At 37.5% G+C, this 25,973-nt stretch overlaps 1 protein-coding gene across 2 annotated transcripts in view; it reads right to left on the bottom strand.

The window, feature by feature from the left end:
* Nucleotides 1–25,311, bottom strand: part of SPAG6 (sperm associated antigen 6) — a 63,361-nt gene extending 38,050 nt beyond the window's left edge. The window contains exons 1-4 of one of the 2 annotated variants that reach the window (XM_032349606.1): nt 25,127–25,311; nt 24,935–25,030; nt 8,645–8,811; nt 4,963–5,146 (exon numbers count right to left, since the gene is read on the bottom strand). In XM_032349606.1, the coding sequence (XP_032205497.1) occupies nt 4,963–5,146; nt 8,645–8,811; nt 24,935–25,030; nt 25,127–25,151 (472 nt within the window). In that variant the 5' untranslated portion in view covers nt 25,152–25,311. The remainder of the gene's footprint in view (nt 1–4,962; nt 5,147–8,644; nt 8,812–24,934; nt 25,031–25,126) is intronic. The other variant, XM_032349605.1, reaches the window with a different exon arrangement.
* Between the last annotated feature and the right edge of the window lie 662 nt (nt 25,312–25,973).

The following is a 25,973-nucleotide window of genomic DNA, read 5'->3' as shown; positions in this document are numbered from 1 at the left end:
GCCAGTGGGGAGCAGGGCCTGGAGAGGGCGAAGTGCCTCTCTGGGCTCCTCCACATGGAAACGCTGCACCTGCAGAGACCCATGGTTCCTTCTTCCTCACCCCTCACACTTCCGGTCCACACAGCTCTGTGCCTCATCCCTTGTATCTCCAAAAGCAAGAATAATCCTCAGAAACAATGAGAGAGGGTGACATTGATGAGGTAAATATGTTAACAGAATAATGCTGTGGAGTGGGAGAACCCAGCAAGAAGGAAGAAGAACCAGTAGGAGAAGTCACTTCAGCTTTTATTTAAAAAGCCAGAGAAAATATAAAGAAATATCTTATTTACCTTCAAAGTAAGAGGTACCTAAATCAAGAATATTCAGTGACTGGTGATTTAACCATAGAAATTTAATGACACGATTTATACGGAGTTTAAAAAGAAAAGAAACCCCACACCATTTTGGGTTGTTAATCCCTAGATCCCTTTGATTATATAAAATGCTTTAAAATCTACACATAGAAGAAACTTTCAGAAATTGAATTGTTCAAATAAAAACAAGACAGATGGTGCCTATTGATTTTTCTCTTCTACTAACTGCACACTTTATTTTTGTTTCCTAGACACAAAACCTTTTCCTTCTATTGCCCTTAAAGGTATACTTTATTTCTTTTGCATTTCCATTTAAGGGTTCTATTTCTTGAACTGCCAAATAAAACATTCTTTTAATACTAAGAACAAAACACTGAATGAAGGTCCTCCCATTAATCTAACATATTGTATCTTTAGGAAATCATTGAAAAAGAAATCAGGTTATTTAGAGGTAAACCCTTTATTCTCACTGATTCAGGATGTGAACGATGATTTCTTTTATTGCCTACTGGGCATCAATTCCCTTTCCTTCAGAGAAATCTATGCAGTAATCTCTTCTGGGAGCTTCTGGGTCCCAGATCCCTAACTACTGTGAAATATTGAAATTACAGTGGGAATCCCATGTGAGAGCCAGATTATAGCAAGAAATTGGAATGAAATCCTTAACACGGATCCTATTTATGAACTATAATCATTTAGCCTCAGACTCAACAAAAGGGAGATATAGAAAGGTTATCTATAGGCACCTGCCTGAGAGTATATCTGTACGGCAGTCCCTCAAAGCTCCTTTGCAGCACCTTTTGAAATACTCATGTTATAATCTGTTTGCAATAAAGTCCTCTGAACAAAAGGAACAATAACAACAACAAAAACCCAAAACTAAATATGATAACCAGCTTCCTGTGATACCAGCTTCTGATTTAAAACACTGCCTTAGTGACGTCTGGGTGGATCAGTTGGTTAAGCATCCAACTCCTGATTTGGGCTCAGGTCATAATCTTGGGGTCGTGGAAGCAAGCCCCCTGTTGGCTCCACGCTCAGTGGGGAGTCTGCTTGAGATTCTCTCTCTCTCTCTGCCCCTTCCTCCCCCATTCTCTCTCTCTCAAACAAATACATGAATCTCAAAAAGGAAAAACTGCCTTAGTTTCCTCTATAAACGTATATTAAACAATAGTCCTAAGGTGATCCTATTTGGAAAACCAAAATCCAGATATTAAGGAAATCATTTTAATATACTAATTCAGAAGCATTCTAAGCATGACAATAGTTTTCTTCCTCCATTTATTTTTGTACCATTTTCTTTCATATGCTATGGGTAGTTATAATCAAAATGAGATAATATATCAGAAGCATACTGCACAGAGCCAGGCACAAAGTAAGTACTCCATAAGTGGTAGCTATTGTCTTACATATACACACATATATTGAAAAATCTGGAAAGCAAAGAAAATATATCCATAATTCTATCACCCTGGTAACACAAACATGTATTTCTTTGTAATTGACGTTCACACGAATTTTACATTATTATATTGCAATATATAATTTTATCTCTTTTTTTACATTACAATCATGTTTCTGTATTACCATGTAGGATTCATAATTATCTTTTTAATTTGCCAAGTGAAATTCCATTAAGTAAAAACCACCATAATTTAACCGCTAAAGTCCTGCCAAATATTTGAGGGGTTTTGATATTACAAATAATACTATAATAACATTTGCATGAATATAAGTTTCTCATTCTGTGGGATTCTTCCCTTAGAATGAATTCCCAAACTAGGCTTTTTAGAGTAACCACGAACTCTTTCATGACTTAGATTAGTTACGCCAAACTGCCTTCCACAACTTTGAACAATTGTAATGCCTCCACCAATAGCCATAAACATCACGTCTTCTCTAACCTTCAGTATTAATACTAAATTTTATATTTATTGAATATTTACCATATACCAAGTACTGGTCTAAGTGCTCTGCATATATTGTCTCATTGAGCTCACAACAGATTTCTTTTTTTTTTTTTTTTAAAGATTTTATTTATTTATTTGACAGAGAGAGATCACAAGTAGGCAGAGAGGCAGGCAGAGAGAGGAGGAAGCAGGCTCCCTGCTGAGCAGAGAGCCCGATGCGGGACTCGATCCCAGGACCCTGAGATCATGACCTGAGCCGAAGGCAGCGGCTTAACCCACTGAGCCACCCAGGCGCCCACACAACAGATTTCTGAAACATCCACTTTTAGGTACCATCTTTTGCAGATGAGGAAGTTAATGTTCAGGAAGTTTAAAAGCCAGGTCCAAGGTTATACAGAAACTAAGTGGTAGAACTTGGACTCAAACTCAGATCCTGTCTAATGCCACAGTGCTCTTAATCATTTGGCTATATTTCAGCTTTACTCTTTTTTCACTTTTAATAAAAATAAAGATATTTTTATTAAAAAATAATAAGTGGGGAAAGACATCTTCACTGATGTTTTAATAGCAAAGTTGATCATTTTTACATAGATTTGTTTTAAAATTGTATTTTCTTGTTGTATTATTTGTTCATATTATTTAGCAACTTCTGTAAAGTGGTGGGGGCAATTTTGTTCCCTCTATATTCTTTACCAATCAGGTGTGTCAGCATGAACTTCACTCAAGAGGTCCATGTCCTTCTTGATGACTTCATTGAGCTGTCAATTTATAAGAGGAAGTACTCCTCTTTCTCCTCCCTTTTACCCAATATGGGCTCAATACAAATATATTCTATAAGGTTATCATGTCCATATCTCTTCATTATTATTCATTGTTCATTATTCATTCATGTGCTAAGTCTCCTGCCTGGTTTAGAACACCCCTATCATGAAAACCGATTTACCAACGTCTTTGAGAATTCATCAATATCTCACTCTCCTTACTCCCCACTACCTGTCTCTTTCTATCTTCAAATTTCTCTTCTAATAACTAGGATAAGGACTAAAATGGGTAGGGTTTTTTTCTTTTCAAATTTTTATTTGAATTTTTAGTTAAAATATAGTGTAATATTGGTTTCAGGAGTAGAATTTAGTGATTCATGACTTACATGTAACACCCAGTGCTAATCACAAGTGCCTTCCTTAATACCTACTGTCCATTTAGCCCATCACCAACCCACCTCCCCTCAGCAACCCTCAGTTGTTCTCAATAGTTTAGAGATGCTTATGGTTTGCTTCCTTCTCTTTTTCTTCCCTTCCCCTATGTTTATGTTTTGTTTCTTAAATTCCACATATGAGTGAAATCATATGGTATTTGTCTTTCTCTGACTGACTTATTTTGCTTAGCATAATACTCTCTAGCTCCATCTACTTCACTGCAAATGGCAAAATTTCTTTTTTTTTTTAAGATTTTATTTATTTATTTGACAGACAGAGATTACAAGTGGGCAGAGAAGCAGGCAGAGAGAGAGGAGGAAGCAGGCTCCCTGCTGAGCAGGAGCCTGATGCGATGCGGGGCTCCATCCCAGGGACCTGGGATCATGACCTGAGCTGAAGGCAGAGGCTTAACCCACTGAGCCACCCAGGTGCCACCCCCCCTTTTTTTAAGAGCAAATGGCAAAATTTCATTCTTCATTTTTTTTGATGGCCAAGTAACATTCCATTATATATGTACACATAAGATATATATGTATATATATTAGTAGATTTGTATTATATTTTACTTATTTATAGATTTTATTTAAATCCAAGTTAGTTAACATATACACTTATTATTAGTTTCAGGGGTAGAATTTAGTGGTTCATCACTTGTATATAACCCCTAGCGCTCATTACATTAAGTGCCCTCCTTAATGCCCACTACCCAATTACCCCCCTTTGTTCACCCATCTCCCTCCAGAAATATACCAAATCTTCTTTATCCATTCACCAGTTGATGGATATTTGGGTTCTTTCCACAATTTGACTATTGTTAATCATGCTGCTATAAACACCAGGGTACGTGTGCCCCTTCAAATCAGTATTTTTGTGTCCCATGGGTAAATACTTAGTAGTGCAATTGCTAGATCATAGGGTAGTTCTATTTTTAACTTCTTTAGGAAACTCCATACTGTTTTCCAGAGTGACTGAACTAGTGTGCATTCCCACCAACACTGTTGGAGAAAGAGGGTTCCCCTTTCTCCACATCTTCATCAACATCTGTTGTTTCCTGTGTTGTTAATTTTAGCGTTCTGACAGGTGTGGGGTGGTATCTCATCGTGGTTTTGATTGGTATTTTCCTGATGATGAGTGATGGTGAGCATCCCTTCACGTGTCTGTTAGCCATCTGGATGTCTTCTTCGGAAAAATGTCTATTCGTGTCTTCTGCCCACTTATTAACTGGATAATTTGGGTTTTGGGGTGTTAAGTTTGATAAATTCTTTATAGATTTTGGATATTAACCCTTAATCAGATATGTCATTTGCATATATCTTCTTCCAAGACTGAAATGTGTAGGTTTTTGTAAATTTGTGATCCAAATAACTTGGCCATCATTCAAAACTTATCTCCCATAATGTATGGAAACATCATTAAAACTGTATCCATAGTTCACTAAGCAAAACCAGATTTACCTAATAAATCTAAATTTTAATAATCCTGTTTTCAGATATGCTCCATTACCTGCATTATGTCTTGCAATATATCCAAGTGCCCAAGCTGCAGCCTCCTTGACTCCAGGGTCAAAATCTTCCAAGCATATCACCAGCGTATCCAGTGCTCCACAGTCAACTATCGCCTGAGCTAGTTGAGGAGAATGTTTACCAACTGCTCGTAACACAAAGGCAGCTGCTTTCTTGTAAAAACGCTACAATGATAAAATAGATAAAACTCAAAGTGAGTTAGGCACTTATAAAACCAAAAGTTAAAATAGACCAAGACCAACATAAAAATGACATTAATATAAATAAAGCTCAACAGCTTTTAAATCCAAAGGATGAAAAACACCCTGCAAAATCATTTTTTGATGTTTCCCCACTGCTTTTGTTCAGTAACTAAACTGAAATAATATGTCTTAAATGACATTTCAAATGTTTTATTCTGAAACATTCATTTGGAAATTATATGAAATGAATTAAAACATTGTATTTCCTACCAATTCATAAAATAATGAAATTTTCTGTATCTGTATCACACTGAGAAGTATTTGTTTGACCCATGGGAACTCTTAGATTGTTAGCATGTGCAACAGAACTTTCCACTGACAAATTCATTTCCTTTACTTGCCCTCAGTCTCTAAGCATGTAGGCCTTTCATGACCTCAACTAATCTTTTGGTGTCCCAAGTTATCCTGAAATAACAACCATGTTTCAAAATGCACTACCAATTGTTGAATAAACATAAAGGCGAAACACCCGTGATACCTTTTCAAAACCTTTCCTGGTAAATAAACTAACCAAACAAGGAGACGTGTTATTTATCCCCTCTAGGAAATGCTTTTTTAAAACAATAAATACAAATGACTTACTGTTAGGTGAATGTTAAGTAATGTTTCACACTTATAAAATTTTTATACAAAATTTTATATACAAAATTTTTATACAAATTTTTATACAAAATTTTATCAGATTGAGAAATAATAAAACTGAAACACAAGATTAACATGTTTTTCTTCATATAACTAAAAAAATTAAATGTATTAGGAAGTATTTGACTATAACACTCACTATTGTTTCAAGATTAGTCTAATGACACAGTAACAGTCTCTGTCCCTTATTAGTAGAACTGAGATAACCCCCTATTATAGATTCCAAGCTTCTGTTTCTTTACAGTGACTACTAAGAATGACTAGGTGACTATGGCATCTGTTTTGAAAGTACATTATTTACTCTGGCTAAAAGATTAAGATACAACAAAGATTATAGGAGCGAGAAAAAAATACATCAAGTATATTTTAACATATTATATCTCAAAAATTGGTATATGTTAATGATATAAGAAATACTGTATGTCAATAATGATGTTTTGATTTATTTCTTTAGTTTCATAAATGTTAACATATACAGATATTAAAATATTTGTTATAAAGGTTAATTTTATGTCGGTAACCAAATATCTACTAACTTACTATAAAACTGAGAGTTTTAAAGTAGCTTTGCATTATTTTCTTACAATCATGGAAAAATACTGGTGATACATTTCCTGTCATCACCTTAAGCTAAGGTGACTGTTTATATGGCAGAATTTTCAAATTCACAATTTACTGGCCATCGATAGTCACTGCTAACTACAATGCCTATAATTCACACTGTCTGATCTCATTTCCCCTTTCTCCTACTTTCCATTTCTCCAAATTCCTCTCTTCTCTCCCATTCCTCGCCAAAAGAATTGCCTTAAAAAAAAAAAAAAAAAAAAAGCTACGCCAGGGACTTTGTACCTCATAAAGAAGAGATTAAATCCTGTGAGGAATGAGTTAAAGGACTAATAGATGAAGGAAACAGAAGCCTGGGAATACTGACTCACATTCTCACTTTCTCCTCACTTCTGCCCTAGCGCTTTTTTGTCTCTTTACAACTAATGGACACTCATTCACATTTAGATCTACTGAGCACCTTCTTGGTCGGATACCAAAACACAGACCCTGCCCTGGAAAGAAGGAGCTAAGAGTCCAGGAAGAACAAAGTCTAACAGTATTTGATAACAAAAGGAACACCTGCAAGAAAAATAAAATTTCTGAGACTCCTCAGAGATAAGACAGTCTGTAAAGGACTCTCCAATGTATAAAAATAGGACAAAATTTTTAACAATTGGGATTTTTTTTTAATTCTGGTAAAATATATGTAACATTTACTACTTTAACCATTTTAAAGTGTATAACTCAATGGCATTTAGCACATTCATGGTGTTGTGCAAACATCACCATCCAGTTCCAGAATATTCTCATTAGCCCAACAAGAAACCTCACACACGTTAAGGAGTCACCCTTCTTTCTCCTCTCCCCCTAGCCCCTGGCAATCACTAATCCACTTCTGTCTCTATGGATCTGCATGTTCTATATATTTCCTATAAGTGGACTCATACAACATGCAGCCTTCGTATCTGGCTTCTTTCTCTTAGTGTAACATTTTCAAGGTTTAATCCATGTTGTAGCATGTGTCAGCACTTCATTCCTTTTTACGACTGATAATATTCCAAGATATGGATGTCCAACATTTTGTTTATCCAGTCATTCTTTTGTTATAGTGAATAATGCTGCTATAAACATTTGTGTACAAGTTTTGTTTAAACACCTGTTTCCAATTTTGGGGGGAAATCTAAGTAGGAGTCGCATTGCTGGGTCATGTGGTAGTTATATTTCACTTGACTGCCAGACTGTTTTCTACAGCAGCTGCGCCATTTTACACTCCTATCAGCAGTGTACGAGGGCTCCAATTTCTCCAAATCTTCACTAACACTCATTATTTTTTTCTTTTCTTTCTTTCTTTTTTTTTTTTTTTATCATGGCCATTCTAGTAGGTAAAGTAATATCTTCCTGTGGTTCTGATTTGCATTTCCTAATGACTTATGCCACTGAACATCTTTTCATCTTCATTGGCCATTGTGTATCTTCTTTGTATGTGTATAAATGTCTCTTCAAGTCTTCTGCCCATTTTTAAGTTGGATCAGTTGTCATTTGGTTACACAAGTAGGAATTTAATCTTAAAAATATGTCAAGAAATATATATCCTTAAATTATCATAAACTAACAGAATGGAATAAACAGACCCTATCTATAGGAATGTCCTTAGCTATTGCTAGGTGGTGCTGTACAGAAATATAGAGTAGAACTGGACAGGAAGGGGAAAAATTGGGGCACTCTTAGATGACCCTTAAAAGGACTGCCATGCTTACATACTTGGTATAAAATGCTTTATCAAACCTTCTATTACATGTATTCTCCTTCCTTTTGTATGCTTCCCTCCCTCCCTCCTTGCTTCCAAACTGTCTCTTACAGTTTCCACTAACCAGATTTCACCTGCATATATGGATTGCTGAAAACAACTTTTTATTTGCCTAAGGCTCCATACAGCTCTCTAAGACTGATCCTACAGGTTTAAGACTCTCATAAACAGAAATACTGCTTTATACATAATCCCACTAAAAATTTATAATCTGTTTTCTTATATTAACAGTAATGGAAAAAAGCTGCCCATCACTCCCAAGATAAAATACCCTAAAGGTATTATTATGTGCAGTTCAAAGACTTAAAGCTTGTATTAACATCCTGAAATTCTAATGCTTATAAGCTTGCAACTGTACCCAAACTAGCAGATTTTTAAAAATCTAAAACAAAAAAATATATAATTAATTTTTTCAAAAACCTTACATTCTGTTCTGCCAATGAATAAACAAGCTGTGGAAGAATGTCACCCTTCACCACTGCTTCTGCTAGGTCATCGTTATAATTAGCCAGTCTCCCAAGAGCCAATGCAGCAGTCTGTTGAATTGTTGGGACCACATCCAGAAGAAGAGGCCGCAGCAAAGACATTACACCTGAGTGTAGTTATGAAAGAACAGAAATCAGCAAAATTTAAATGGAAAAGCAAATATACAATTCAGCATATATGCAGATAAGAAAATTGTAGGGAAAAATCAGTAAAGACAAAAAAAAATTATCCACTAAAAACTAGAGGTATATTCAGAATCATCTAACTGGCCAAGACAAAGAATAATACAACCTGTGATTATCAAAGCAAGAACATAGCATGACAAGAAACGCTTTGGAGTTAGGTTAGTTTAAATCCCTGATTTGGCAAATAGTCACTATGTGACCTGATAGGGCAGTCATGAGGAATGCAGGGAAAGACTGTAGAACACACAGTTTAATGCATACCTAGCATATGGAAAGGGGTAGAAGGAAATTGGGTATAGTTTCCCCCAACCTTTGCAAACCCTATCTTTCAGGGCTCAGTTTGGGTCCTTTCATCTCTACAGAGTCTTCCGTTTATTTTGTTCATTTTTCCCCCCTCTGATTCCAACTGTTGGATCTTTTCTGTGATTTCAACAGTCTAAGTTCTCACATTCATGAAGGGAAGCAAATTTAGATTGCTGATATTATTCCAAAGAAACAAAATCTTTGGGGCACCTGGGTGACTCATCTGCCTTCGCTCAGGTCATAATCCCGGAGGCCTGAGACTGAGCCCTGCATCGATCTCCCTGCTGAGTGGGAAGCCTGCCTCTCCCTCTCCCCCTGCTTGTGTTCCCTCTCTCACCATGTCTCTCTCTGTCAAATAAATAAATAAAATCTTAAAAAAAAATTCTTTGAGATTAGTATTTTATATTACTAGCTCGTATAATATTCACTCTAGGGTTGAATACATAATAGGTCTATCATCCTCATAGCAACAATAGTAAAAGTTAGTTTATATTTATCGAGACTTATTATACATGTATCTTGTTTTAAGGACTTATTTTCCATATTAATTCACTGAACTGTCATAAAAAAACTATGAAGTTGGCCCTATTATTATGTATATTTTACAGATGAGGAAATGGAGGCCGAGAAAGGTTAAGAAATCATCACAGAACTAATAAAAAAATGGAGCACGGTTAGAAATTCAGATATTCTTCATTAATAATTGCTAAATAAATAATACATACTGAAAGTTGAGGAGGTGGGGAAAGAGAGATAAAAAAAATACATTTTAGTCATCTAGCTATTCCAACTCTTTACAGTACCTTTGTCTTACTATAAAATATCCAAAATAGTCAACTGCTATTTGGGCTTTAATGATGCTGTTTTAGTCTAAGGTTACAAGAAAGGTAATGACAGAGTTCGAACTGGAACAAAACATCCCTTGACTTTCTAAACTTTACTTAATTTGCAGGCGGCTATTCAACTAGATGTTATTACATCTTTTCTTTAAAAACATACCACAGTGATCTAGAAAAGCAAATATTATCAATATGCTTTTATAATGTTATATGCAGAAACATTTGAAATAGAATAAAAGGAAAACATTTATAATAACACTTAGGATTAGCCCATTCGTTTATAGCGGCAATGTCCACAATAGCCAAATTATGGATAGACCAAATTAAGATAAATAGTACTACCAATAACATAAGCAGAGAATAATGATGCTTATCATAGATACATGTAATGATGTGACCCATGGCTTTTCACAGTTTCCAATTTCATTTAGTGATCGTGTTTATGGCTAGGGTGGCTTGATGAGATCATCTTACATAAGACCACAGTTGCAAGTCTGAATCCTGGTTAACTTTGCAGGCACACGGCACTTCTACTCATGGCTAGGTCATAGCTCATGTTCAGCAAATCAACAAGTCTATACTCATAAGTGTTGCTAATATTACTATCTACGCTTTTTATAGTGATAATTTCTGAATTACCTCACAACAAAAAGTTTAAAATACAGAATAGGTATTAGAATAACTAGCAAATGTTAACATGGGCTCTTTCTAGAAGGTTGGATTTAAAATAATTTGTTGATTTCTTCTTTGTAGTTGCTTTATTACTTGATTTCTTTTTTTAGTTTTTTTAATTGTGGTACACATAACAAAAAATACCATTTTAAACATTTTTTAATGTACAACTTAGTATAATCGGCACCACTATCTAGAAACTGGACTGTTTTCCACAGAAGCTACACCATTTTACATTCTTACCAACAAAGTACCAAGGTTCAAATTTCTCCACATCCTTACCAACACTCATTATTTTTTGTCTTTTGTTTTTGAAATATGGCCACCCTAATGGTATGAAGTGGTATCTCATCTTGGATTTGATTTTCATTTACCTAGCACTTATGTCAATGAATGTCTTTTTATGTGCTTATATTGGCCATTTGTACATGTTCTTTGTTGAAATGTCTATTCAAGTCCTCTGCTCATTTTATTTAAATTTTTATTTATTTTTTTATTTCTTTTCAGTGTTCCAGAATTCATTGTTTATGCACCACATTCCTCTGCTCATTTTTAAATTGGGTTGATTTTGGTTGTTGCTGAATATAACAATTTTTATAAAAAAACATGAATGATTTTAAGTAAAAATAAGTCAATCTAAAAAATAAGAGCTAAATTTGTTAACATATACTTGAATTTCATAATAAATACATTAACAAGGTCAAAAAATATAAAGTATAATAAGTATGCTTCAAATAGTTTAAAACAATTACAATTATGGTTCATGTTATTTTTCCCTGATGATTCTGGTATTTCCTTTATTCTTTATTCCCCCTCATTTGATATATATGTGTGTGTGTGTGTGTCTGTGTATGATGGCAGTGACTTATTGTCTTTTGAAATATAATTGGAAAATCAGTCTATACTGGGTAATACATCCTGGACATTTTGAATTAAATCTCAAAAACTTTGAACTTCTATGCTAAGAAGTTGAAGAATGAATTCATCTATCTGGGCCTATAATGTTTACTTTAATTATAAGTGTTTGTTATTAGTTATAGTATTTAGCTAATATACCATAAGTCTCCCAAGTTTGGAAAATTTCAACTTGCAGTTTTAGCAGTAAAATATTTTACCACCTTACAGGTATTTCACCTGTCCATACATTCAAAGGAATATTTTGCTTTACATATTTTCTTCTCCATTTTTTCACTACATCTCGCCCCGGAAAAATAAGATCAGTAAAATGACACACAATTCCTTTCCTTTTATCCCTGTATTTAATATCAAAGTTAGGCCTCTATGCAGATGCCTCTGTTCTATCATTCTTTTCCTACATTCCTTAGTTTAGACAGTAGCATAGTAAGACTGTTCAAAAATTCAAAAAAAGTAAAAGCTAAAGTTCCAGTTTAAAATATCTTTGTTTGGGGGGCGCCTGGGTGGCTCAGTGGGTTAAAGCCTCTGCCTTCGAATCAGGTCATGATCTCAGGGTCCTGGGATGGAGCCCCACATCAGGTTCTCTGCTCGGTGGGGAGCCTGCTTCCTCTTCTCTTTCTCTCCACGTGACTCTCTGCTTATTGTGATCTCTCTCTCTCAAATAAATAAATAAAATCTTTAAAAATAATAATAATAAAATATCTTTGTTTGGGAGAACCTGGGTGGCTCAGTCAGTTAAGCCTCTAACTCTTGATTTTGGCTCATGTGTGATCTCAGGATTGTGAGATCCAGTCCCCTGTCAGGCTCTGTGCTCCACAGGGAGTCTGCTTCTTCCCCCCTCTCTCTCTGACCCTTCCCCTGCTCAAGCTCTCTCTCTCTCTCTAAAATAAACAAATAGGGACACCTGGGTGGCTCAGTCTGTTAAGCATCTGCCTTCAGCTCAAGTCATGGTCTCAGGGTCCTGGATCAAGTTCCATTTCAGGCTCCTTGCTCAGCGGGGAGCCTGCTTCTCCCTCTCCCTCTGTCACTCCCCCTGCTTGTGCTCTCTCTCTCTCTCACAATAAAAGAAATAAATAATAAATAAAATAAAATAAGTAAATCTTTAAAAAATATATATCTTTGTTTGAATAGGTCATCTTTATTAGAGAAAATATTGCCCAAATGTCTTGCCCTTGAATTGCCTCTTAGTGCTTCATACGTATCAGTCCCCAAGGACATGTTTTTATCTCTTACACAGATTAAGCATTGGAGACCTTGTTATTCTAATTACAAGTCTATCCTAAAAATAAGAGATAATGATACAAGAGGAATGAAGGAAGGAAGGAAGGTAATACTGAGGGAGCATGGAAGGGAGAAGGCAGAGAAGAAGCATATATAACATAAAAAATATTTTTTCCTTACCTGCTGGTCCATTAGGAATCCATGGTGATTGATCCTTGGTGAATGAATGCATGAAAATTTAGAGTCCATGAATTACAGCACTTTGAATAGTGGCTACTACAATATCTGATAAGCAAGGTCTCTAGTGACAGCTAGTGACCTCAGTGATGTCTCTATTGAAGAAGCCACCAGGTACAAATATTAAAAATAATAATTTACATATCATACTCTCATATCTATATAACAATTGTTTCTTCTGTAAAAACTGATCAAATGGTGTGAAAGTGTTTCTGAAACTTCGATAAATCTCTCTCCCCTCCAACTTTATAGCTCTGAGTTTCTTTTCTACTTTCTTGGTTCGGTGCCAATATTGGACACATTGCTTGTAATATCTACATTTCAATCCAGTTACAAAAACAACAACAAAACAACCTTGCTGACCCTGTCCCCAGACATTCATTTGAAAAATAGATCATTGTTTATCAACTGGCAAGCAATAGCATTACACACCTGAGCAAAGGCAGTTCCTTCCCTCAAGAAACTAATAATCTAGTGGAAGAGATTATAAAAAAGCCTCAAAATAATCACAACTCTTTAATTTCTTTTAACACAACATAGGCCTGATTACTTTGATTGTGTATACCAACTATAGACATAAATCAGGAAGGAAATATCAAACATTTCCAAGAGCAAAAAACTCCCATTCTCATATTACATGTCTGTAGTTTATATACATATTACCTCAATCTGCTGTGCTTTATAAAGATAGTTAACATCCCAACTTTGTTTCTTTAAAAACAGGTACCTGCAAACTGGGCCTTTGGATCCACATAAGTCTTCGTAAAGATTTCTGCTTACTGTGGATACCTCTTCACCTTGCTTTTTAATCTTTAAAATTTTTGTTTTATTGTGGCAAAATATACATAACAAAATTGATCATCTTAACCATTTTTAAGTGTACAATAAGGTATGCATTAAGTACAATTGATCAAACATTCACGACTATCAATTCCAGAACTTTTCATTGTCCCCTAATAAATACTCTATAACTTCCCCTTTCCCCCTTTCTACCATGTATTTTAGAATTACTATGGAATGAATAATTATTCATTGTTCAAGAAATATCTGTTAAGAATATACAAGGTACAGGGGCGCCTGGGTGGCTCAGTGGGTTGGAGCCTCTGCCTTCGGCTCAGGTTGTGATCCCAGGGTGCTTGGATCAAGCCCTGCATCAGGCTCTCTGCTCAGGAGGGAACCTGCTTCCCCCTCTCTCTCTATCTGCCTCTCTGCCTGCTTGTGATCTCTGTCTGTCAAATAAATAAATAAAATCTTAAAAAAAAAATACAAGGTATTGAAAACCCAATTATCCTTGACCTCAAGGAACTTATAAAGTGGTCAAGAGAAATGAATAAATGTAACACATGATACATGCAACTAAAGGGAAGTAGCGGGTGCTTTGCAAATATACAGTGGAGCATCCAACCTAGGCCTTGACAGACACAAGGAAGGCACCCAAGGTGAAAGGGACATCTAAGTGGAGATCTGAAGGTTCTCAGGCAGATCACAGATCGTCTGCTCAAATGACTGGAGGGAATGTAGAAGAGAAGGACTGGAGAGTTTTCCAACCAGAAGGAACTGTATTAATGAAGCTCAGAATCAAGAGAGTTTGATACATTGACAAAACTGAGAATGCAGTATGACCATAGTACAAGAGGGGAGCAGAGTCAGGAAAGAATGCTAGGAGATTAACAGAGACAAAAGTACTGAAGAGCCCAGTTAACTATCTTAAGGATTTTGAAATTAATCTGAACATTAACGTCAGTGTTTTTGTACTTTGTAAAGAAGGATCACTGATTACCCTAGGAAGAAAGGGTGAAAAGAGACAACCTGGGAAGCAGGAAGACCACTTAGGAAGCTATTGTACAAATGTAGGCCAGATGTGAGCATAGGCTGGAGAATACTAACGGCAAAGGGAAAGAAAAAAGTGAAAGGTCTAGATATTTACAAGACAAATTGATTACTGTAAAGAAGAGGGAGGAATAAGTGATACTTCCAAGTTTCTGGCTTGGACAAAAGATGCATGATTATTGCAGACTGTTGAAGAAGCCATGATAAATTCACACCAGCCTGAAATGCAAAGTGGGAGGGAGCCTGATGAGGGGCTTGATCCCAGGATTCTGGGATCATGACCTGAGCCGAAAGCAGACCCTTAACTGACCGAGACACCAAAGCACCTCCCACAGTAGGTATTTCTTAACTGATCTAACATACACTTACATGGCATTTATCATGTACCAGGGACTTCCCTAAGAAATTTAAAATATTAACCAATCAATCTTCATTACAATCCTAGGAAATAGATAATATTTTATAACTCTAGCATCTATGCCCTCCTGTTTCTCCTCCCCAATATCAATCACAGTCCATTTGCCAATGAAAAATAGCCTGTATGTGCCAGGTTTCAAATGCATAAAAAGGGTATAATCTGTTGAATTCACTTAATTCTACCATTAACATTACTGTAGTTCTCTTCCATGATTACTGCATTAAACCAAAATTTCATTCATTCTTCCAGTGCAATTATCTGACTAGGTCATAGCCACCACTGTCTATATGTGAGATTTCAACTAAGTACGCAGATCACAAACATTATGGCATGCTCAATTCACATGATACTTTAGATAAAATGATTGGAACTTACATGTTTATAATAACATGAAGAAATATAAGATGGACCTTTAAAATAGTTTTCAAAGGAACATGTAAATTCCACATGTCCAAACATTTCTTTCCAAGCCAAGATCACTCTCGTGAGCTCCAGAGCCCTACATAGACAAATCGCTCACTTTAGTCACTGGCACGTAGATATCCCAGACACTTCAACTTCAACACTATTAGGGAATGAAATCACTATTTTCCTCCGCTTTTTCTATCTCTTCTCCATTAATGAATGGCAACCAGAAGACTGTGAGGCCCCCTGAACTCCCCTCACCTCACCTGCCCCACCCATTCTACTAAGTCACAAATCCTACACATCTGTTAAGTGGCATGACTGCTATAACAAATATGGGCACAGGGTCTTCCCGATCCTGTTTTAATTCCCTCCAATCAATTGTCCACACTGCTGTGAAAGTCATCTCTCAGAAACACAAAATGGATCCCTTCATTTCTCTGATAAGAGCTTTTCAATGGCTTTCTATCAATTCCAGGATCAATCCAACTTTGGATGAGGTCCTTCAGAAGTAAACCTGTTTTCCTCTCCAGCCATTGCCTGGCCCCTCTGTAGCCCTATTATCCCAAGAGGCTCCTGCCTTATCTAAACATTCGACTTTTCTATCAAGCACCACCTTTCCTCTTGCCTCTGTGCCTTTGCACATAATGTTCCCTCCACCTGAATACAGTTTTCTTCATCTAGCTAACTCCTACAAAATTCAGCCAGATAATATATCCTTCAGGAAGTCTCCCATGAAAGTACCCCTCCAAAGCTTGAGTTAGGCACCCTTCATGTGTGCTCCATATGTCTATGCAATAGACACTTATCAAACAGTATTTACATATCGCTCCTTCAGCAAATAAGCTCCTTAAGGAAGCTTAAGAAGTCTATGCCTTCTATTTTTGCACGATCAGCATCTAAGTATCCATCTGGCCCTTGGACCCTCAATAAATGTTGAATGATAAATGAACAAATTGTGAAATTTGATGTGCAATTTTCTCTTTTTAGGCAAATTTTAGTTAAAATAAAAACAAAATGAGCTTCTGTTTGGGGTGACTTTTTAAAAGTTCTGGAGTTAGTGGTGCTGGCTGCATAACATTAGGAATGTAATTAATACCACTGAATTACACACTTAAAAACAACTAAAATGGGGGCGCCTGGGTGGCTCAGTGGGTTAAGCCTCTGCCTTCGGCTCAGGTCATGGCTCCGGGGTCTTGAGGAGCCACCCTGTGTCAGGATCTCTGCTCAGCGGGGAGCCTGCTTCCCTTCCTCTCTCTCTCTCTGCCTGCCTCTCTGCCTACTCGTGATCTCTGTCTGTCAAATAAATAAAATTTAAAAAAAAAAAAAACGGCTAAAACGGCAAATGTTGTTAAATTTTATCACAATTTTAAGGAATTAACAATGCATTACGGTGCCTGGCTGGCTCAGTGAAAACAGCCTGTCGCTCTTGATCTCAGGTGCATGAGTTCAAGCTCCATGGTGGGTGTAGAGATTCTTAAATTAAAAAAAAAAAAAAAAAAGAGTACTAAAAAAATTAACAGTGTACCAAAAACCACTGAATTTTGCACTTAAATGTGTGAATTGTATGGTAGGTGAATTATATCTCAATAAGGTGATTTTTTAGAAACTTTTTAAAAATAAAAAATAACAAAATAACAATGGTTAATACAGGTTCATGTTTCTTTTTTTGGTATATGGGTCATTTAAACTGACCCTTTACCTGGTAGTACCCCAAATAGATACAATTGTATCTTAATTGGAAGTCTTCTAGAGAACTACAAATATTAAATTAGTCCTGTCTTCTTTTGTCAATGTGACTTCTCTTTGATGATTTATACCTATAATACCCACCTGCCTGCAGAAAATTGGAATGTTCATGAATGGGGTAAGTAGAGAATAAATATAGCAATTATAAAAGGATTATCTGCTCCAAGAGTTTTCATGGTTAGTATTTAAAGTGGTCACTTTTGGAAGGTAATCAAATTCTTTCTTCACATAAAATATTTTATTCATACTCTACTTACTCTAAAAATTTTAGAGATAATTTTCTCTAAAAGATATATACACAAAGATATAACCATCTAGTAGGAGCTCCTGGGCGGCTCAGTCTGTCCAGGGTCTGCCTTCAGTTCAGGTCATGATCCCAAGGTCCTGGGGTTGAGCCCCTCATCAGGCTCCCTGCTCATCTGCTTCTCCCTCTCCCTCTCCCCTTGCTTGTGCTCCCTCTCTTTCTCTCTGTCAAATAAATAAATAAAATCTCAAAAAAAAAAAAAAGAGCCATATAGTAGAGGGATGGGAACTAATAATTTTATCAAAAATATGGGTTAAGAATAGCTGCTGCAATTCTGAACTCTAAACATATCACTGAGTTTCTTGGAAGCAAAAGTAAAAAGGGAACCACTTTGTGAAATAAAGTAGGGACAAATTTTTTCATGAAATTTCATAAGTAGGCCTAGCCTGACACATAATAATTAATAAAAATTGGTCGGCTAAAAGAGAGTATCTTTATATAAAAAACATTTTGTTAACATCAAAATGGGCAACGATGATAGATTTAAAGAAGCTATAGGGAAATTTATGTATTTTTTAATAAGCCCTCAAAAAAGGGCATATTATTAGATTAATTCTACAAAGACAATTCTATAGAAAACTAATGTAAGCTAGTCTATATATATCTTACTAGTGATTCTAATGACACAGGAATAGAATATACAGAAAAGCGGATAAAAATAATTTTCTTTGAAGACAGATGCACACATACATACACCACAAATATCACTTCTTTTTACCTAGACTTATAACAAAACTTGAATAAAAAATAACTTATTTTTAAAACATTTTATTTATTTATTCAACAGAGAGAGATCACAGGTAGGCAGAGAGGCAGGCAGAGAGAGAGAGGAGGAAGCAGGCTCCCCACCAAGGAGAGAGACCGATGCGGGACTTGATCCCAGGACCCTGGGATCATGACCTGAGCTGAAGGAAGAGGCTTTAACCCTCTGAGCCACTCAGGCGCCCCTTGAATAAAAAATAACTTTAAAATTGAGCCACCCTCATGACAAAAAGGATGGAGTATATGGCAAAACCAGTATGTCACTTTGAAAATTAGGGAAGTCTGACATATTCAGAGGGGCCATCCCACCCACTACAAGGCAAGACCAAATTTTTTCTCAAGGGTGGTGCTGGACTTCCTGCTAGGGCCAGTACATCTACTCAAAAGAAATCCCAAAGTTCAGACCTCAATGAACATGGAGTAAAAGTTATTCACACAAAGCATGATTAAGTAAAAAACAAAGGGACATACATAAAATCAACCAACAAATATCCAGTGCCTCCCCCATGCTCTAAAAAAAAAAAAAAAAAAAAAGCAGTCACAGGGCAGCTAACTACCTTGCGCTCTGAGGAAGCCTCCCCTGCACTCTCCCTGATCTCAGCAGGGACTCAGTCCAACAACTCTCTGAAGTATTATCTGAGTTTGAGACTTCCAGTGGATTATACACTTTTCCCTGGATCCTTTTAAAGAGCTCTTGGCTTGATAAGGCTTCCTCAGAAGTCAAAGGAAGCTGAAGGTCCTCTAGAGTTCTGAGTCCAGTGTACGCCCTAAATACAACTCCCACTCCCTCAAACCTCCAGATACTTATCAATTAAAGTTAGTTCTCTGCATCTGGCCTTCACTCAAGCTCCCATAATGGTTTTCAAGGGCACCTCAAAAGCCAATTACACACAATTATGAGATAGCCTTTGGTACCCAAAAGCCTAAAGAGATGACTTGTTTTAATAGGTTAACATTATGATTCATTAGGAACTCCTAGAACCATCTAGAAATAGCTAACTAATACCTACAAGGTGACAGAGAAAGAGTGCAATGTCAGACAGCAATTAAACATCTAGTCCCAGTCTGGCCAGGACTAACTCTGTGATGAGGGCAACTATCTAGCCTTTCTTGGGCTTAAGAAGATACCTATTCGGGCACCTGGGTGGCTCAGTGGATTAAAGCCTCTGCTCAGGTCATGATCCCAGGGTCCTTGGATGGAGCCCTGCATCAGGTTCTTTGCTCAGCAGGGAGCCTGCTTCCTCCTCTCTCTCTAACTGTTTCTCTGCCTACCTGTGATCTCTGTCTGTCAAATAAATAAATAAAATCTTAAAAAAAAAAGAAAGAAAGAAGGAAGATACCTATTCTATCTATCTGAGCTGTTATAAGAATCTAATTTTTTAAGAGATGTGAAAACACTTAGAAAAGTAATTATTTCTGGGGCACCTGTTGGCTCAGTTGGTAAAGCATGTGACTCTTGATCTTGGGGCTATTAGTTCGAGCCCTATGTTGGGGATAGAGATTACTTAAAAAAAATTAAATCTTAAAAAATAATAATTACTCCTTCTTTCATTCTATTTAAATATGTTGAATATCTGCTCTATACTAAGAATTATGCTAGGAATGGGATTTACAGTTTGTGGGGTAAACAGAAACTAAATCATGACAACTGTAATGCGTATCATGAAAGAGAAATATTAGGAGCAAGGAAAGCATAAATCAAGAGACTTAACTTACTGAGAGGGCTCAAGGAAGATTTCCCTGAGGAATCAACATCTAAACAGAGCCATAAAGAATGAGTAGAAATTAATTAGACAAAGAAGTACAAAAAAAGGTTCTAGTCAGAGGAGCAAAAGCCATGAAAAAAAACACTGAAACGTGAAGAGGATTAGGAAGTAAATTTAAATAACTTTTCAAAAACTTTAAATTGTCACATTAAAATATAACCCACACAAACTTGCCATTTCTAAGTCCCACTCTTATAGGCTCATCCATAGCTTAGATTTTCCCTTTTTAATCATCATGTTTTTCCCTAAGAAAACAAGAACATCCTAGCCCTGGCTATATTATAAATGTCCATGCAGGAACAACGATTGGGAACACAGAATAAAATTCTGAATGATCTTGTTTTTAGGACATATTATTAGGTGCATACAAGTTCAGAATTTTTATAGTTCCCTCAAATGTTTTCCGCTGAAGCATATGTAAAACAAACAAACAAAATATAAAACCCACTATCCCTATCTTTTAAAAAAAGATCAGTACTTTAATTATCGTGCATTCACAAGTCCAAGATTCCTTTTATATTCATGAAATTTAAATAGCATATTTGGTTAAGTTTTTTTGAAGTTGCTCTACTAATTATCTTTTCAGTTTCAATATCCCTTGGAACAGTGGGGTTTTGTGAGAGAATCATGGTACTTGTATCTACCAGGCTATGTTTTAAATATATTATAAATGCTTACCACAGACTTTTCCTTCTCAGCAAACTGAGGTGCTAAATCATTAATCTGAACACATTCACCCTGCCCCAGACACATGTAACTTAAGATAATTTTGTCAGTGTATATTATTTTCTTGAATTGTAAACTCATTAAATAGCCTAAATTTGCAAATTGGCTTCATAGAGATGCATATTTAAAGGGTTATGCAGTTTTCTCTCTCCCTACTATTCTAGTGCTTAGCCATGTTTTTTGTTCTGCTATAGGTTTTATGTTAAATATTACAAAGTGTTAATTTAAATTTTACCCTAATTTTTTTTTACACAAACAGCTGCTTCAGAAAGTTCATTTTATATAGCTAAACAGTTTAAAAACAAATTTCTTGGACTTTTTAATATTAGCTTATTATAAAAGATTTTCTAAACAACCTAGGAGAGCCTGATTGTCCAATATGCCACAAAACATATTACTTACATTATATAACTAAACAATCACCTCTATTTGCTGAAATTCTACAATGCTAGAAGTAATAATGTATTATCTCTACTATTTACAATGCATTATATGTATTACTGATTATTAAAAGAGGGAACGTATCAAAATTTATTTTTAAATAGCTGCAAGATGTAATGGTTCAAGAGTACAGGGTTGGAGGGTGCATAAAGAGATTTTATAACAAACACTAAACTTTTTAATTCCTGTACATATTTGATTTAGAAGGAGTAAAACCTCAGTAAGAAAAAAATAACTCCAGGTTATAGACACATTTTACACTGTTCTTTCTAGTAACAATTCTGGCTAGAAATCAAACTTCTTTTGTCCAAATACTCTGATGGTGATATCATGCAATGCTTTGTTTGCTTTAGTAATTACTTTGGGCATATGTAATAAAGCAAATATTCTTATTAGCACATCAAAAATATAATGGACAAGATCAGAGGTTTAAAATGAAATAAAACTCCATTGGTAATTTTCACCTTTGAGGTTCCTCTCACAGTGAATGACTTAAAAAATTCTTAACAAGTGAATTACTGATTTATCATGATGCCTATATGGAAAATGTTTTCCCCCTGATCTCAGATCCATGATACATATTTACTTAAGCAGTTTATTAGGGAGATAAATGAGAAAACAAAACAAAACCTTCCCAGGGATGTAGAGAGTATGTCAAAGTCAGAAATAAAATGCATTAGTATTTTATGTTATCAAAATGAAGTCATCTGACTGAAAAAAGCCATATTATGGCTCATTCAAAAGTATTTTTAAATCCATGTTGGTTTTGTCTTTTTTTTAGGAACAAACCATTTCAATAGTTTATAGGCTATTAAGTTTTCATAACAAAGCTGAAGGATTATTCTAATCAAAAGAATACACTGGAATATTCATTAGCTATATCTATTTAAAATTATTAAAGGCGTGCTTAAATCAAATCTAGATAACATGAAATATGTTGAAATAAGTTCCTCAAGAAAAGAAAAATCTTAGCATTCTGTCAACATTGGTCAAGTACAGACAACTTCAAAACATTGTTATATTACTATTGTATTCAATTCCTTCATAAACCAGACCATAAGTGGAAATAGGTGGCTATTCAAGATGTCACATGTAGGTCCCTTATACTTTGGTGATCATTTAGCCTAATGGTTTGGATTGATTAAATTCCACACTACATTCTACATTGTACACTTACAGGAAGAGATAACCTGTTACCATTATACTAAAACGTGATATCCTGTATCTTAAGTATTACTTATACCCCCATACTACAGTATCAAATTTTTTTTAAATGTCAGTCATTTCCCTTTTTATTTTTTTTAAGATTTTATTTATTTGAGAGAGAAAGAGAACAAGTAGGGGAGGGGGCAGAAGGAGAGGGAGAGGCAGACTCCCCACTGAACAGGGAGCTCGATGCAGGGCTTGATCCCAGGACCCTGGGATCATGACCTGAGCCAAAAGCACTGAGAAACTGAGCCACCAAGGCGCCCCTCATTTTCCCCTTTAAAAAAATGTTTTAGGGATGACTGGGTGGCTCAGTCAGTTAAGCGGTTGCCTTCAGCTCAGGTCATGATCCTAGGGTCCTGGGATGGAGTCAGGCATAGGGCTCAGCGGACAGCCTGCTTCTCCCTCTGCCTGCTCTGCCTGCTGTTCCCCCTGCTTGTGCACACTCTCTGGCTCTCCTTTTCTCTCTGTTAAATAAATAAATAAAATCTTTTAAAAAGTTTTAGTTTAGCTGTTTACCTATAGTTCAGAAATTAAATATTTGTAAATAATAAGTGTTCATTCACAAAAGCCGTTGACGAGTAGGACTGAGTGGGGGGAAGAACTAAAAGTTAAGTGAATTTTAAAAATGTAATATGCTCTAATAAATTTATATTTTCTTTAATAAACTTATACATATGAAACCTTGTGTCCAGCATTGTTCTGGGTAGTTTGGGGAGTATATATATCCATGCACGTAAGCACATACATACATGCAGAAGAAAGGTAATTAATCCACATGAAACAACTGCAGAACAAAAGATGATCAACTTATAATTTCCAAAAGGAGAATAAATTAGTGGCTGTCCAGGGTTAGGGACAAGAGGAAGGTAGGTGTGGTTATAAAAGGACAATAAAAGTGATCCTTGCAGTAATGAAAGTGTTGTGTATCTTAAGTATAGTGATGGTAGATACACACAGGATAAAAATGTATAGAACTATACATACACACACACAAGTAAGTACAAGCAGAACTGGGGAAACCTGAATTAAATGGATGGATTTTTATCAGTGTCAATATCCTGGTTGTGATATCATGCCACATTTTTGAGGTACAGAGGAATCTCTGTATTATGTCTAACAACACATGTAAATCTATAATTATCTCAAAATAAGTTTTAAAACACGATTATCAAATACACTTTTTATAAATATACTCCCCTCCAAGAGAAACATACAAAGAATAAACACCAAAATCCCTCTCAGCAACACAAAAAATTTTCATTTAGGTGCAGTAGTAATTCTCCTCAAAGAAACCAGAGCAAACATTATTTCTAAACATTCTTGCCCTGTCAATGTGTCCTTAAATTTCTTTTAATTCCGTGTTAATTTAAATGAGTTTTAAAGATTATAAACTACAAGTTGAACACTTCTTATGACACAGTAGTGATGAAATGCTGCCTGACTTTGAGTTCAGATGGCGGTGGAATCGTCCTTAATCCCCCATTATCTTCTCCATCTGTTTATGTTAATTGATAAGAAGCAAATCACACACTCTCTCTTCCTCTTTCTAGAGTATGCATGATTTCGGACTGAGGAGGGGGAATGACAGCACCATAAGAACTTCTAAAGGCTAGCACTTTACCTACTTTGAATGTCTTAGAAATTATTCAAGCAAATCTTTGCCCTTTCACTAATGCAAGGCGAGAAATAATGTGTCAACCGCTCTGGAATTCCTTTGGTGTGAGGAAGTCGAAGGTGATCAAAGGCAGGGTGACAAGCAAGGGCACCCGGATAAAATGGGTCTGATTAAGGTAGATTCCCATTCACGTAAAATGACTTCCAGGCAATTCTTCTGGCCTTAACTTTCAACTTGACATTTGCCTGGTTGCGGTAAAGATGGAAATAGGGATGTCGGGCCCCTCTCACACCAATCTGGAAGCTTCACCCTCTTGGCCTCACACCCAAAAAGACCCGCTAAAAAGGATGATTGCTTCCGCGGTCTCCGCGGCGGATGGGAAGAACTTAGGGACGCCGTCCTGCCGACGCCACCCTGCCCCTCTCCAGAAGCTCAGTCGGCTGGGGAGCCGGGCGACAGCGAGCCGGGGGAAGGCCGGGCTGTGGGGAAGGAGGTAAGGGGCGAGACGGCTGCGCACCCGGGGTGGCTAGGAGCCCGAGGTGCAGGAAGAGGCGGGGCAGGGCCGGGGGTGCGGAGCGACGGGCCAAGCGGCTCGAGGGGCCCTGAGCCACGCGGAATCGGTGCGGACTCACCCGCGTTCTGCAGCGTCTCGATGTTTTGGGGTCTGGTTGCCAGCTCCGCCACCATCTGCACGAACTGCGTCCGGGCTTTCTGGTACTGCTCGAACACTGCGGGCGAGACAGACACACGGAGGAGCAGGCGGCCCGGTGCCCCCGCGGCTCCCGCCGCCCGCCCGTCGGGGCGCCGCCCGCCCCGGGCCTCACCTTGCAACACCTGCCTCTGACTCATGGCGCCGGCAGCTCTCCGCCCGCGACCAGCTCGGCGCCGACGCGGCCCGTCCGCTCCCGGCCTGCGAGAACGCCGAGGGGGCGACCGCGGCGACGACTCGGCCTCCGACGGCAGCCGTTTCTCTCTGTGTACCCGCGTCTCCCGGGCAACCGACCGGAACCGGAACGCGGCCGTCTCGCGGCAACGGCCGGTCCCGGGCGTGACGTCACGGCCGCGGCACCCGGCGTCGGGCGAAGGCGGCCAGCCCCGGGGGATCAACGCCCGCAGGGGCTCCCGGGGTCGCCGCGCCGCCGCGAGAATCGGGCACCGTCGGTCCTGCCGGGCGTCCGGGGCGTCCGCCGGGAGCCTAGGGCCCTTTGCAAACCGAGCCCGCCCCCGCGAGGTCTCCGGGCGGCGCCGTGGACTCGGTCCGGGCGAGGGGGAGCTCCTCCTCACCCCCGGAGAGACCCGTTAAAGCGCGACGAGGCTAGCAAACGACGTCAGTGGAGTCGTCCTGGCTTAGACGGTCAAAAGACATCTCCCAGAGCACATGGTGTGATCTGAGAGTATGCGCTGTCAATGTCCTCAACGCCGAATGGGTTTTCCCCTTTAATCCAGCTGTCATGGACCGGACAATTCTGGTTTCAGGATTCCTGGAGGGTGAAGACAACTATACTCCTAACTTAGGCATATTGCTTTAAAAGGATTTAATAAGCACTCCTAGAGATTCAATGAGAAAAGTAGACGGGGAACAATATGGTAAATGTCCTGTCTTCTGTGACTTTGTTCTACCTAACCACCAACTTTGCTTGTTTCCTCACTTCTGTGATTTTTAAACATTTG

Source organism: Mustela erminea, chromosome 6 (genome assembly GCF_009829155.1).
Source record: "Mustela erminea isolate mMusErm1 chromosome 6, mMusErm1.Pri, whole genome shotgun sequence".
NCBI classification, from domain to species: Eukaryota; Metazoa; Chordata; class Mammalia; order Carnivora; family Mustelidae; genus Mustela; species Mustela erminea.
Note: the sequence above shows the minus strand (reverse complement) of the source record. Positions and strands in the feature narration are given on the sequence as shown.